The sequence below is a fragment of the Strix uralensis genome, chromosome 2, assembly GCF_047716275.1.
Source record: "Strix uralensis isolate ZFMK-TIS-50842 chromosome 2, bStrUra1, whole genome shotgun sequence".
NCBI classification, from domain to species: Eukaryota; Metazoa; Chordata; class Aves; order Strigiformes; family Strigidae; genus Strix; species Strix uralensis.
In genome coordinates, this window is record NC_133973.1 from 121,236,503 (window position 1) to 121,252,640 (window position 16,138).

Below are 16,138 nucleotides of genomic sequence, written 5' to 3' on the forward strand. Positions count from 1 at the left end.
TTCTTTATACATAAACCTAACACTACCTGATGAAAATACTCTTAGGTAGACTAGTTAATTTCTGTGTTACAGCCTGCATTAGATTTTCCAATGCTTCTCCTCACTGTTAAGCACCAAGGTCCTGATTATGGCAGACCAAATTTCTGATCTCGTAAAACTGTTTTTTAACCCCATTTCTATAATAGTTTAATACCTTTTGAAGTTGTAATAGTGATGCTCATTACTATGTTTACTGAGTCATTTTTGAAATACTAAATTTTTAACCTAGGTAGAAGTTTGCTCTTGCTTCCCTTCCTCATGCTGCTATTTCTCTTAATCATATTGTTTTCTGCTGTAAGAAACCGAAATCAAGGATACAAGTTTTATACAGTGGACTGCTGTTACAGACCTGTGACCATTTTAATTTTATCTTGCTGTGAGATCCAAACCTTGGTCATGCTATGGAGAATGGTCTGCGTACTGATTTTATAAAGCATTACCTTAAAGTTGACAGTTCCATTATTCACAACAAATGGCAGAGCCTGAAGGGTAGCTTAGATGCTTTGAAACCTATGTTATGTGGGGACTGCAGGTGTTGACTACACTGACTCCTCAATGATGTCATGTGACCTTACAAATAGCCATCACTGAAGGAGGCAGACTGCTCCTTCTAAATGGGATTGAGTCATCCTTCTGATAACTGTGGTGATCGTGTGTAAAAGCAACCTGAGAACCTAACAGAAGCATAACTGACATGGGAGAAGAAAGACTAATGGAAGAGAACAGGAGACAGTGGATGGAAGAAATAGCTAAGTCCAGCACTCTGAGAAGTGCTAGATGTCTTCTAGACACTTATTTGATATTATAATATAAGGATAGACTTTTTCCAATAGAGGAATAAGTATTCAAAGCATTTCCATTGGCCATAGATTGTAAGAGAAAGGGAACTGGTTGTATGCTTAGTCCAGCATCTAATTTGTCCATAGCTGCCGTTTGGTTGTAGGGGTTTGTTTCTTGCTGACGACTGTTGCTGAGCTTTGTTATTCCTTTATTACACTGTGTTTGTACCACTTTAGTGAGGCTCTTGGTAAACGTTTGCAGACAGCTTTCAACTCACACAGCATGCAGCTTTTTGTTGGCTCAGTAATTAAAACAAACATGTTTGTTTTTCCAAGCTCTATTTGCTCCCTATCCCGCAATATACTGACTCTTAAAATATATTTTATTCTCTTTAGCTATTTAACACTGAAAACCAGTTCCAACTGATCAGATCCTATCTCAGATGCTTTGGCCTGCTTACTGCCTTTGTTCAGCCACTCCAGTGTCTGTTCTTCAAATTAAGCTGTGCACCTGGTGGTAGAGCTTTTCCATTTCCTCCTGCTGGATTGTGGAACAGGCATCATCTCTGGAGAGTTCAAAAATCTTTTTCAGAACTGCATTTTATTTATTCATGTATTTAATTTAAAGCAGTTATCTTTCAAAACCAGACTTGTCTGCTTTGTTTTGTTCCGTTGGGTGTTAATAGCTGTATAGCGATTTGTACGTTTGGTGAGAACAACTGTGTACTTTGCATATTTAACTAGCCTGAAGTAAAAATTCATGTTCCTTAATTAATGGCAACAAACAATTCCACTCTCATTCTGTAAATACACACTATCTTTGTTCATTTCAGACTGTAAATTATATTGTTTGTGTAGCAGTCATCACAAGATTCAGGGATAGAGACTGAGCCTCTTCTCCAGTTTCAACTTTAACATTTAATAATATCTATCGTATTTAAAGTACTTAAATATGTGTTTAAAAATATATATTATACTTATATATAGATCATATTTATCTGATGATGATACTAGTGTCACCAACATTTCTGTTTATAATATAGCTTAAGATATTTTATATTTAATAATTTTTCTTTAATAAATCTAATTCAGAAACCTGAGAGGTTTTTAAAGTAGGCTATGTAATGCCATGCCACTGCATGAAGAAATAATACACTCTCCAGATACTAAAAGCAAGTTAAAACAGAATCAAAAAGCCAGACTCGAGTGAATCTCTATGTAAAGCACAAAAAGATAATTATTGCCTTTTTTATAAAAGATGGTTATGGTTTCTGGGAATATTTTAAGGTCTCCTGGATGATTTCACAGTTTGTTAGTAGGAAAGAAAGTAGTTAGTCCATTGTTGTGCTATGTTAGTAAGATCCTCCTCAAAATCAACTTTTGCCTTGCCGTTTTATGGTAATACAATTAACTTTCTATATTTATGCTGTGTTTTTAATTCAGTTCTATTTAGACAGGATTTTGACTTCTGAAAGATGCCTTTACCTCTAATAACATCTTTAATCTTCTGAATAATCATGCCTGGCATATTTGATCCAATGGATTCATCTCGGTTCATAATATGCATTTACTTTTAGCCTTTAACATGGCCTCACATTAGTCTTCATGCTGTCCATAATTATTTTATCCTTTTATCTGCTCCTTTAACTTCTCTTTGATGGGACACTTCTTTTTTTGTACTTTGTCTTCTAAAGCTAAATATTACTATTTTTATTTTTTCCTTTTCTCTGGAATATTAAATCTAAATATGCTGTGATCAGTCTCATATGTGTTGTGTCAGGACTCTGGACTATTTGAAATTAGGAAAGAAAACCCCAACACTCACAAAGCTCACAAAAACCTGCCAGCTTGTAAGGTTCTGACTCAAAGACTTCAGTATGTGTTACATCTAAATGTTTATCCTCTGCATCACTTCATGTTGTGTAAATGAGAGCCTGCTGAAATCTCTCATTAGAACTTACTAATGCCTTACTGTCTTTCTCTCTAGTTTCATTGTACACATCTATAGTTCTTTGTGGTTTTCAAGCCCTTTGTTTTTCAAAAAAAAGAAAACCTCGTGATGATTCCATATTCTTCTTAGGCAACTGTACTGTTGTTCTGCAGTCCTTAATATTAGAAGAATCTTTCTAATGCCTAACTTCCATTTCTTCTCCAATTTAAACCTTTTTGTTTTCCTCTTTTTCATCACATATTGTTTGCCAAAATATTTTGAGTTTTTGCAACCTACTAGCTTGTGTTCCCTAATTTTGTCCTCCTTTTCTTCCAACTTTTTTTTTTTAAAAAAACAAACTTTTTCTTGTCCTCTAGTCATTCTTCTTTCTTTTTTCCAGTTTCTCTCCTGTTAACTTTGCATCTTTCTTGAAGTGTAATGTCCCAAATAGTTTGTAAGGCCATCTGAAGTCTTGCATGTGGAAAAATAGAAGTATTCCCACATAAGTCAGCTTATACTGGTATATATATTGTGTATGTTCCAGTATAATGCTTATTTTTTTCCACAAAACATAAATTTACTTGGTTTGTGAACCATTCTGCATCTCCAGGATCACAGCGTTCACATGAAAAGATCATATCTCGAGAGGACTACTTCTAAAAATAGAAGCTTAACAGTGACTTAGTGTTTGGTGGCAGCTACTGAGTTTTATATCATGCTAAAATAAAAAGATGTTCTATTGCTATGTTCAGTTGTGAATTGCTTATTGCTAGAATAAATAGATAACTTTGAAGGACCTCATGGGACAATATTTATCAGGAAGCTGAGAAAGTGATTTTTGAGGCAGAACTAGAGCACCTTTTAAACAGTAAAAAGGTGGGAAGGAAACATATGCCTATTTGTCTGGATGATCATTAAACATTCCAGAAGCATGTCCAAAATCATACTTCTAAGTCTGAAGTTAATCATTGTTTATGGGCAGATTTGGTGATTTTTCTTCTCTCAGTCTATAAACAGCTTTTTGCAAAAAATTTGGATTCAGGTGTTTGATTACTATGTTGTATTTTTGCTTGATCTTCAGCCAGATGTTTTAAGTTTGGTAGCAGCCTACGGGGAGTGTAATATATGAAGTGAAACAGTTGACCCTTCTGAGGATGGAGACTTGGTGTAGAATTTGATTATCAGATGCATTAAGAGAAAGGACAAACGTTTGAGGAGGCACAGAGGCAGCTCTCTTTTATTGAGTTCCCCCCCACCTCAACTCATTCCATGGTTCAGATCCAGAAGATACTCTTCCACTTGCCTGTATGGCATGCGGAAATGAGAAGAAAAAAGAAAGTGCAACAGTTTTTAGGCTCTAACATTTTGGAGCCTTCAAAGGCATGCAAACTCTGTTTTTCTGATATGTAGAACACCTTGTGAATTCCATTCGTTCTGGGAAAATAATAAACTGCTCAACAATGGCATCCTTTTTGAAGTGTTTGTATTTTAAAAATTTTAGTGAAGATAATTAAATCGTGGGATGGATGTTTTTAAAAAGAATTAGATGCTTGTAAGTTGATGTAAGAATCTGATGTTTACTATTCTGTGCAGTTGCTGCAGTATTGCTGTTGTGATTTCTATTGTTTTTAGTGATTTAACTTTTTGAAAAGTCATGTTTACAATGAGATGAAAATTTAGAGACTGGGAATGGAGAAGTTTCAGCCATTCCTTGTGGAAAATTTCCATCCCTTTTCTTCTCTCAGCAACACAAAGATGTGGGGAAGAAGGGACCTGATTCACCTGAAGTCAGCATCTTTTTGGAGACCCCCTAGGGGCAGTAGGCCCCTTCACAGTTTTCAGTGAATAATCTAACAAGTAACCATTTCTGAAGGGTCTTATTCATGTGAAATCCTCAGTCATGTGCGTCTTTCCACTCATTCAGTTCCTGTTACTTGCTGCCCCTTCTGCGTGTGGATTCAACTAGTCCTATTGGGAGAGCTGCCATATCCCTGCTTGGCCACGTGGGTTTGGTAGGTTTGGGACAAGGTGGCTTTTTTCCTCTACAAAGGTCTGTTTCATTTCAGACAGATTAGCAGTGCTCTGGATTTTTGAATTTTCACTGCAACATCTGTGGTTATAACTTCAGTTTCTGAACTTGTAGAGTTATCCAAGTCTTTAAAGAACTAGGGCATTTGTCACGTTTACTGTGATATGTTCTGTTGGGGGTTAACTTCATCTTTGCTTTTCCTATTTGTTGTGTATACATTCTAAAATTATTCTGTGTTTCTCCTTTCTACCTTTTCATACTGCTGCTCTTATGATTTTCCTCTACATGATTATTTTGTGTTAAGTCTAAAATATTTAGCCTGTGAGTATATTTGTCTTTTCCACGATTTCAAACAAAATTTTGTGCTTATTTCAACCAGATGATGCCGATGGGTGAGTTTCTTGTTGTCAAGTGAAGTACTCATTAAGAAAAATTCCCCCCCTTCTGTTTTTTAAAACATTGCTTTTTCTTTGACTTTCCTCTTCCCCAGCTCCTTCAACTGTTAAAATGGTTGCTACTGCTTGTCAAAGTACTAAGCCTTGCTAAGTCATAGGGTTTTTTTTAGGCATTACAATATTCACAGATGTCTACCTATTTTGTTTGGGTTTTTTTTACACGCAGAAAGAAATGACCAACACCCTAGCAACTTCCATCAGTTACCTCTTCCTTATTGTATCCAGAATACTCCATTTTCATTTATAACCCATTTAAAAGTGTGGCATACATCCTGCTGCTTTTTGCTCATGTTGTATTCTTTTTCCAATCTGTTGTCCTTTGTCTTTGCTCATCTAATGCTGATTTTTTTTTTGTTGTTGTTCTTATGTTTTCAAATTAGTAGTGATTTGAATGCTGTAATGGTAACTAGGTCTCGCATCTGTCTGAACAGCATAGTGAAAACACAGTCTGTCTGTCCGTGTCCTGTCCCCACCTGTGTTGTTATGGCTCTCCATCCCCCTGTTCCCTCTGCCTCACTCCAGTTGTCTCTGTCTGGCAAGAGTGGGGTGGAGGGACACGGCCTTTTTCTTCTATTGTGATGAATCGCCTTGTCTCCCCCTCCCAATAGAGAGAAAACACCTTTTCTTGTGAAAAAGTAACAGCTGAGGCATCTATCTGGCTGATGCTGGAAATAAGTAGTGTTGTATGTATATTCTCTGAAATATATCATTATTATTATTGGAGCCAGACCAGTGTTGGACATCTTGGTTTACTTTACAAAATGACATTTGCCTTTGGTGATACAGAAGAGAGAAGTGCGGTTTACCTACACAGCTTTTTAGTCCATAACTTCTACCTTCATGTGACTTTTCTTGGAAATATATGGTTAAGCTGTGAAAGCTATCGTATTTCAGTATCTACAAAATTTTCAGACTTTATTGAGGTTTCTGGGACAAGCTTTCATTAGTCAAGGATGGCAGATGTAAAGCAAGCATCAGTTGTTTGGTGGAAAATAGCTTCAGATTGAGATTAATAAAGTTGTTTATAAGATTTGACAAATATTTGACATCACCAGGTTTAGTGATGTCCCCATTATTTGCTCTAATTTAATCAACTGGTTTAAACACCTTTGTAGTGTAATCAAGAAGCTCTCAAACTTAAAAAAATTTTTTTTTATTCTTAATCTTTTCAGAAAGTTAAATACTTTTCTGGTGAAGAATTTCTGCCTTTTTTTTTTTTTTTTTTTATGTGTGTGTGTATATCTATCTACCTATCTTTATTTAAGTCTGAGAACAACCCTATGAATTGGGAATGTACTGTTGTCCTTGTTTTGGAGGGAGCTGAGCTGACCTTGCTCTTGACAGGCCATCCATCATCTGAACACACATCCATTGGCTGAAAAAGCAGTAACTTCCATTCCAAACAAGAAGGTGGTTGCCGTGAGCAGATGAGTGTGTGGGAAGACTGAGGTCTGGGCACATAAAGGTAGTGATGTGGAACAGCTCTCAGCACTCCTGTGCTTTACTTGTAGGCAGCTGGTAACAATAGTGTAAGCTGCAGGTGTAAGTACCTAGAAATGGAGTTTGCAATAGGTGAGGTGTAATGAAGTACTTAAGCAGTCATTTACGAAATGGATATATTCATTCTGTTCCCCTGGTATTTTGTCTGAAGGACTGGAATCCATGGGAGTGCCTTCATCACTGAGATGTATGGTAATGCTCCACTTTCATCCATGCTGATAAATTCTGTCTGGCTAAATGAGTCCTCCATGTCTAGTCTTCACTCCTGCTGTACAGGTATTCCAAGCCTCCTTCTCATCTTCCTTCTCTCTCTGCTTGGTGGGTAGAGAAGTCACGGGAGATAGATTTGTAATCTTCCTGATCTTCTTTGAAGTTAAATGAGTGAATGATATTCCTCCAGAATATTTTTACAAGAGAGTATATTTTTCTGAATTAAATCTGTGACTGCAGCCCTTTTTAATGAACTCAAGAGTGTTAATGGGCACTGGCTCTGAACTGAGTCAACCAAGGATAAAATTTAGGGATAAGGGTGCTTAGTGCCAGCATTCTGATAGGGTTTTGATGTGGAATAGATGTTAAGCCATCCATCTCTGACAAAATGGAAACAGTTTGGGGCATGCTTGGAAACATAACTCAATATGGCTCTAGAACTCCACTGAGAAAAACTTAGGTGCCCATAAGATCTTAGGTGCTGAAGGGTAGAGTAGGAGTTCAGGGATTACAGTTTTCTATTCAGACTAAGATGACCTCACTTGTAGGTAATTCTTTGATGCAGGTGTTTACTTCTGGTCTTACAGTTTTGAAGATGTCTAGTATATAAGGATTTATACTATCTGGCAAAATGTTCCTATTGTACAAGGAAATTGAGGAATCTCCTCTGTGCTCATATGAGTGATAGTGATTTTACTATCAGTTCACCTGTCCACTGGCTGACAGACTGAACTGAAGCCAAGCAATTCGCAGCTTACTTCTTGTGTCTGGTAAAGAAAAATCAACTTTACCAGTAGTTTCCATATAAAGCTTCTGTATCTATGTCTAATTGTAAGGACCGCTCCTTTTTTTTTTTTTTTTCTTTGCCCATAAGTCATAATAAGGTGTCTGTGCTTTGTCAGGTGATAGAATTCTGAAATAGCTCTTAAGATGTGCATTTAGCACTGTTTGTCTCATTAAGGAGAACAGGTTAGAATTTGTTGACTGCAATAATAACAGTAAGCAAACAGTTTTTTGCTAAGAAGAAAAGATTTCTTACTGATATCTGTTGATTACAAGGAAAGCAAAGGCAATGTGGAGACTTGCAAAGCTCTACATCCTTTGTAAATAAGTGGTTGTATTATGTTCTATATAAAGAACACAAAGTCTGCTTAGATGGTTTTGTATCTGTAACAATGTTAAATATTAAAATATAGAGTAGAAAATTGCTCAAAAACTTCTAACAGTACAAAAGATGTTAATCTGAAAATATATGTACAAGAAATTAATTTCTATGTAGTTTTACTGAGGGGAAAATGATAACTATATATATATATTTTAATATTTGACAAAACAGATTATTTCACGCAACCATGTTTCAAGGCTACATAGTTATGTCATGAAAAACGTTCTGAAATAACTTATTTTTTTAAACTGTATTTTGTCCAGGGCTAGAGCAGTTTTGGGAGAATGAATGCTTTAGGCTTGTTTAAGTTGCCTGTTTCTCTCTGTAATCATACTAGTTTACGGGATCTTTTGAAAGTTACTTTTTTTGCAATTCTCCTATGGGTAGTAAGTTGGTGTCATAAATTGCATATGCATGATTAAGGATAGCATTTTGGCCTCTGGAATTATCATTACTTTGTATAATCAATAAGATGGAAAATGCAGCTCAGGATGTGATTATCTGGCACTCAAACTCATGTTTTGACATGCTGTCAACGAAGGATCCCAAGTCTTTTTTCTGTAGATTTGCCCCCTAGTCTGTCTTTAACCTTTGCCAGTGCATGAGTTTGTCCCCAGGTGCAAGACTTAGCATTTGTTTGAGGTTCTTGTCAGCCTAATCTTTCAGGTTGTTGAGCTCCCTCTGAATGTCAACCCAGCCCTCAAGTCTATCAGCCATGTTCCCATCCCACCTATCTGGAGAGCGAGAGCGCATTCTGTTCCACTGTTCAGGATGTTGAAGTTAAGTTGTATTGGTAGAGATCAACCCCTGAGGAATGGCATCTGTAACAATGTAGTTAAACTATGAGAAGTGCCAGTTAGACTTTGAAGTATTGACAACTACTCTTCAAGCCTGGTAATCCATCTTGCAGTTTACACATCCCTCCAATTTGGCCACAAAAATACTATGAGACTGCATTGAAAGCCTTGCAAACTTCAAGGTAAACATCTCTGGTATTTTCCTTGTGCACTGAACCAGTCATTTCACCACAGAGGGCAGATTTATCAGGCATCATTTGCAGATGCATGTTGGCTGTTCCCAGTCACCTTGTTGCTGTTCTAGTGCTTGGAAGGGGCTTTCATGAGGACTTGTGTAATTTTTTGGGGACTGAGGTGAGGGTGGTCATCCTGTTGTTCCCCAGATGCTGCTGCTTCATTTTTTTGAAGGTGACTGTATACATTTATCTTTTTCCAGGGGTATCCACCAATCACCACTACTCTTCAGATGTGATAGGAAGAGACCTCTTGTCCAGCATAATATATGCATCCCATCTAAATCCATAAACTAGCATATTTCCTGTTTGCTTAAGTGGTCCTTAAGTTGATACTTCTTTCCTGAAGTAGTACTCCTGTCCTCCAAACTCTACCACTAGGCACTGGGGCCTGAGAAGCCCAAGAGCAGACCTTGCTGGTAAAGACTGGTAAGGTACTGAGTGTCTTAGCCTCTTTCATGTTCTTTGTCACTAGGTCTTTCCTCTCAGCAGCAGACCTGTGTTGTCCTTGCTTGTAGAAGGATATCCAGTATGCTCATAAATCCCTTCTTTTTGTTATTTGCATCTCTTGCTAGTTTCAACTTCAGCTGTGGTTTACTTAGTTCTATCACTGCATGCCTGGAAAATGCTTCTGTGGTCCTCCTGCGCTAGCTTGTCTCAGGTTCCACCTTCTGTAAACTTCCTTTTTGTTTTTGAGCTTCCCCATTTAGCCAAATAGCAGATCAAATGGACCCTTCTCATCCTCTGTGGAGGTTGTCCTTGAAGATCAACCAACTCTTTTGGGCACTGTTGTCATTCATGACCATTTCCCATGAGATCCAGTCAAGCAGATCCTTGAATAAGCTGCAGTCCATTTTCCTATAATCCAGGGTTTTTTCTTTGTTCTGTTACTTGCCTTCCTCACTTCCTCTAGAAGCTTAATCTCTACTGTCTACAGCCAAGACAGCTGCTGAATTTCACATCCCTGACTAGGCTATTTTTTAAAATTTATGAGTGGAAGATCCAGTAGAGCCACATTCCTAATCAGTTTGTTCAGCATTTGTGTCAAAACTTATTTCTCAGTGCATGTAAAATCTGGATTGGTTGTGCCCTACTATGTTACTCTTCCAGCAAATGAACTGGTGATTTTACTCCACCATGAGGACCAAGAGTAAGTGTGTGAAAGCTTCCCTTTGTGCCCTGTTCTGTGTGTGCCTCTTGCCTCACATCTCCAGCACCTCAAGAGCTTGGTTTAGTCAGGTTTAGAAGATACCCTTCTCATGATTCCCAAATTTCTTTTGGTATGTAGAAGCAGTAATTAAGTACAAGTGTAGTTTATGTGAGACTGAATGTATTTGCCATCCAAAGGCAAATGATTTATTTGGCATATATCAGGTAAATGCTTGTTTATGTTTCCATATATTTTGGCACACAAACACATGATTTAAATGTTGTCATTTCTGCCTCAGTCTAAAATTTAATTTGACCTAAATAATCAAAGTACATCTACTCATCTATTTCTTTTTCATCATAGAGAGAGATACTTGTGTTGAGTTGCTTGTATTTCCTATTCTGCATATCTTAGAGTCAAAACTAAAAAAAATATCAGTATTGCAGTGTGATAAAAGTGATCTGTACTGGTGGTAGGTGCAGTGTAGGAAATAAAAGTCTGATCTAATGGAATGTGTTGAAAAGCAATAGCTAATGTTTTGGCTAGTTTGTTAGACAAGTTTTGAATGGAAAAAAATACACTAAACAAACACAAAAAACCTCCCAACACCCCCAATCGACAAAAAGCCCAGAAGTGGTAACATGCTGCAGCTTTTCAGATGGTTTTCAGGAATACACTGTTATAATGGTGATGATGTATATTAATTCAATATTGTCTATTTATGTGTTCAGAAACATTGTATTTCTTCTGGGGATGAAGCTTTATGAGAAAGATCCAAGAATACAAACTTGGTTCTTTTTTGTAAAGGATTTTTTAACTCTGCACTTAACTAGCTGAACATATTTTTAATACTCTGTTCTTTTGAAAGGTGGAAAAGAATACCTTGTGTAAGGTAATACTGTCTGCTTTGAATTATAATGAACACACAAAACGTAAATAATCTGTTATTTCATCTTTAGGTTTTTAAATATTTATTTAGTGTGATTAGGTGTTTCTTTAGGTTTTGTCTGTATCATCTGTTTTAAAATATATCTTAAAACCTGACACAGCCTTCAAGCCGTCAAGAAGATGAACAAGTGGTCCTTGTCAGAACCGATCAAAGTGGAAGGGCATGGCCTGTGACAGCACCAGCTGAACCACCGGAGCCAAAAGGAGGACGTAGAAAGCGACAGATGGTAAGTTTTACAAATGTGAGTATTAAAGTGTAATTCTGAAATGATTCTGTAGTTTTATTTTTATGATGCCATAATATGAGTGTCTTATCAGAATGTCAATAGGTAGTTAAAAAGTTCCTTTGAGAAGATGATTGTAATTAAGTGTTAGAGTACATATTTATTAAGCATATATTAAGTTTATTTTGAGACTGCATTTCCCTAGGGATCACTTTAGGGCTTATATAAATGCACATTCAAGGAAAAGTAAGTTTTTCAAGTTATCACAGTCTTTTAGCCAAGTAGTTTATATTACATAAGGTTATGTAAATAATGAAGATTAGCAGAGGTGAATACTTCCAAAATAAGAAAGATTTTACTGAGATATTCAGGTCTCAGGGGCTGATTTTCCTTTTCTTCTGATCAAAAATACTGCTACTGCTGATAATAAAAATTATGACCTACTCTTTGTAACAAGTGCTTTGGGGAACAGTGAGAAGCTTGGACGCTGGAGCAGTGTTTTATTCTTGGGATAATTGCTTACAACAGTAAATAAACTAATATTTCGATCTTCTTGGGATAAGAGGAGGTGACAATACCTTGTATTTCTAGCAGGCGTGTTCTTGATTAGTAGGACAGATCAGTTTGTAACACTGCTATGGAGGAGTGAAAAGCACAAGAGGGTGAGGAATTGATTGTCATCCTCCTGTTGTTTCCATTTTGGAAGCTGCCATCTTGCTTTATGTTAATGACGATTCCCTGTGCTCCTTCAGGATTTAGTTTAATCCTGCCCTAAAGAACAAACTGTTCTCTTGTGCACTCTGTCTAAGATAGCAACATTTCCCAGCAGAGGTACCACATTTAAACAAGTTTTCAGTACCGTCTGTGATTGCTGTGTTTCGGTAGTGTCTGTGACTTGGCAATTCAAAAGCTTCTGTAAATAATAGATTATTCTCTGGAATATTCCATTTTTGTGAGCTGATTAACCATTCCAGTGAATTACTGTACATCTTTCTGGAGTCGTAATGTTGTAGCTCTGATAGCTTAAGGATATAAAGGGTTTAGCGATTGTAGGAAGAGGCTATATTTTTATTTAGATGTACTGATGAAGTTGAAGAAAGAGGAAGATGTTATTTTCCTTAGGTCAAATGAAGCAACAAGCCTGTTTCAGATGTGCTTAGCTTGATTCATGATTCTTTAAACTTTTTGAAATTATGGGGATCTGAATTTTATAGTTGATCTTGTCACTAGGTTAATATTTATTTTCAGTATGTTTGTTTCCAGGTCCCTACTCATATAGATAAAGAAAGAGTAAGGTATTTTCAGGATGATGATAGTATGAACCTCAAGGATTTGGTCAAAAATGAGAAGATGAGAACAGCAGAGGATCAAAACTCACTGTTCATGCGTATGGCATCAAAGGTAAGGTGTTGTGTGTATGGCTTTTTAAATAAGCAGTTTTTTGGTATATCAGGGAGGTTGTGAGGCCTCCGTGCTCTAAGTATCTTGCTTTTGTTGAAAATTCTGATTGTCTTGAATAATAAAGTCTGCTGTAAGATGGTCCTGGTACATGTTATCAAAGTCATGGAAACCTGCATGCATGCGGGAAATGTGTGCATTCAGTTCCTTCATAGAGATGATTCTGCTGTTTCTCTGCCTGTAGAATTTGACGTTTTTGAGGTGAACACTTTTAGAGTATGTTGTACATTAATAGGTTACTTATCCCCAACAAAGCAGAGTTTCCCCAAATTTGTGACGAATAAAACCAGCATTTTCTTAGTGTTTAGAATGTGTCTTCCATCTAGAAGTTACAAGAATCAATGTGATTTGAAGCAGACTACCTGAAATTTCACCAATATGTCCTGGATAATGAGATAATTTATGCTCACAGGCTACACAGATTTATACATTATAGTTCCATGAGTGATTCCACTTAAAAGAGTGGCCAGCTCACAGACAGATACTGCAGTGCAAATGGAAAGATTAATTTCTGTCATCCAAGTTGAATACTTTCTGTGCTTGATGTGGAAGTGTTTGACAGAGATGATTTCCAATAGCTACAATATACAGTTTCTTTAGCATGCTTCAAATTTTACTAGGTTACTGCTTCAGTATTTTGTGCACCACTGAGCAAGTTTTGAAGAAGCTTGTTAGCATGGAATTAGTATCATCATTTGTTTTTCCATTTGTCTAGAAGGCAGACAAAATCTAGGTCCTGGAGAGTAGGTTTGGTTTTGTTTGGTTTTTTTTCTTTCTAAAATTCTCCTTCTTCAGGCAATACTTAAAAATGAGCCAGCAGTGTGCCCAGGTGGCCAAGAAGGCCAATGGTATCCTGGCTTGCATCAGAAATAGCGTGGCCATCAGGGACAGGGAAGTGATCTTACCCCTGTACTCGGCACTGGTGAGGCCGCACCTCGATTACTGTGTTCCGTTTTGGGTTCCTCACTACAAAAAGGACATTGAATTACTCGAGTGTGTCCAGAGAAGGGCAACGAAGCTGGTGCAGGGTCTGGAGCACATGTCGTACGAGGAGCGGCTGAGGGAACTGGGGTTGTTTAGTCTGGAGAAGAGGAGGCTGAGGGGAGACCTCATCGCCCTCTACAACTACCTGAAAGGAGGTTGCAGAGAGCTGGGGATGAGTCTCTTTAACAAAGTAACAAGCAATAGGACAAGAGGTAATGGCCTCAAGTTGCACCAGGGAAGGTTTAGACTAAATATTAGGAAGAATTTCTTTACAGAACGGGTTGTTAGGTGTTGGAATGGGCTGCCCAGGGAGGTGGTGGAGTCCCCATCCCTGGAGGTGTTTAAGAGTCGGGTCGACATAGCGCTTAGGGATATGGTGTAGTTGGAAACTGTCAGTGCTAGGTTAACGGTTGGACTAGATGATCTTCAAGGTCTTTTCCAACCTAGATGATTCTGTGAAAAGAATCGGAAAAGCCATGATAGTGCCCAGTAGAAAATATTTAACCTGATGCTATAAACCATTTGGGAAGTTCTTCTGGAGAGATTATCAGAACTTAGTGTGGTTTATGCATCTTCTCATTCAGCTGCTTCTGGTAGAAAGTTCTCATTTTCTGGCACACTGGCATACTCAAAAAAATGATGCCCTTGAAGTCCAGTTAAATAAACACGTCTTGTTGCCAGTATTTGACTTCCTTCTTTACCTTTCCTTCCAAAAAAAAGCCCTGGACACATAAAACTTTACTTCAAAACCTGTGTAATAGTGCAAGCTATTAACTGTAATTAAGCAGCATATCTGTCATTGAAACATTTACAAGTAAATGAAAATGTAAGGACAAAATAAAACTTTGTACTATCCATATCATACGATAATAAGCATGACAAATAGAAATGGTTGCCATTTTCTCAAGGACCTTATTCATCTTGTGTTGTCTTGTCTCCATTAAGTATTTCCTTTAGAAGAGATAACTTTTGTGAAAAATGGTGGTTGGGGTATGCGTGTATGAATGTCTATATTAAAACATAAGTGGAATGGAATTTAAAAAAAATCTTTAACTACAATCTGGGCATCAAAGGTGAGTTTGTAAATCAATATTAACATGTCTTTCTGAAATTATTATTAATGTGCTCAACTTGTCCTGGCTTTAGTCTGATGTTTTCATGTGACTGCTTCCACAGAACTGTTTACAGGATTGCTTTTTGTGCTTTGATTCTTTTCAGAGATGTGAAAATAAAAGCAGGCTAATTTTCGAGCTTCCTGAGTTTGGTAACAGCAAATGTTTGCAGTGCCCCTATGAAGGCTTAGGAGGGAGTGCTCTCAAAAAGAGAAAAATTTTTTTTGCTTGGATTTTTCCAAACTCAAATGAAAAGCCATTTGGACTTTTCTGAGAAACATGTGTCCATTTATACAGTAATGTAATTGTCATTAGCCCCTGAAGTTTCTGAACTTTCTGAAAAGTATTGTTTGTGTATTCATATATTTATCGATTCCAAGTTTGTTCACTTAAACTGGAAATAACGTTTGACTCTTAGAGCATTGTTGAGTTGTCCTTGGTTTAGTTTTTGTATTTTTGACATTATATTAAGAAATTATTAATGCAAGGGAGACTAGCAAACTTAAAGGGAGATCAAAGATTTCTATATTACTTACTTTCATAAGTCTTCAAAGGGAAAATTCTGATAGTTTTTCTTTGTATTTTTTGTTCTGTTCTTTTTTTAATTCAATTTTGAAATGCTGTGAATTTTCCAAGTTCTTGATGACCGAGACACTTAATGCAAGAGCAGCTATGCAAGAGATTCATTCAGCCTACTATTCTGTGTCCAACAGTGACTGCTTAGGAGAAAGAGTATAAGAACAGGCCACATTTCCAATGATGCAGCCTTTATGTACTTTCCCTGCCTTTAGCAATTTGGAAGTTTTTATGGTACCTCCTTACCTGGTATTTCTCTTGGCTTTTGGTTTATTGATAGTTATGTTAGTTGGGAATTGGACTGAATGCCCCCTGTTACTTCCTTTCTGTGGCTCCTCATCTCCCATTTTATCATCTGTACCTATTGCTAAAAGGCATGAGCTATAATTACTGAATTTGAAGAAAACAGAAAACCAAATCCTATGTGCATAACATCTTTGGTTAGCATTCTCATACCTGCAGCCGGTTCCTCAAAGATTTTAGTTAATTGCACTGTAAGGATTTCTGGGACAATGGAGAAATTTGATCCATTTAGGAATGATGCAGAAA

The 16,138-nt window shown here is 37.1% G+C and overlaps 1 protein-coding gene across 4 annotated transcripts in view; it reads left to right on the plus strand.

The window, feature by feature from the left end:
- The window catches only part of CWF19L2 (CWF19 like cell cycle control factor 2), a 91,806-nt gene that overhangs the window by 42,581 nt on the left and 33,087 nt on the right, over positions 1-16,138 (plus strand). For all 4 annotated transcript variants that reach the window (XM_074860152.1, XM_074860154.1, XM_074860153.1 and 1 more), the window contains 2 exons: positions 11,337-11,462; positions 12,723-12,860. In XM_074860152.1, the coding sequence (XP_074716253.1) occupies positions 11,337-11,462; positions 12,723-12,860 (264 nt within the window). The remainder of the gene's footprint in view (positions 1-11,336; positions 11,463-12,722; positions 12,861-16,138) is intronic.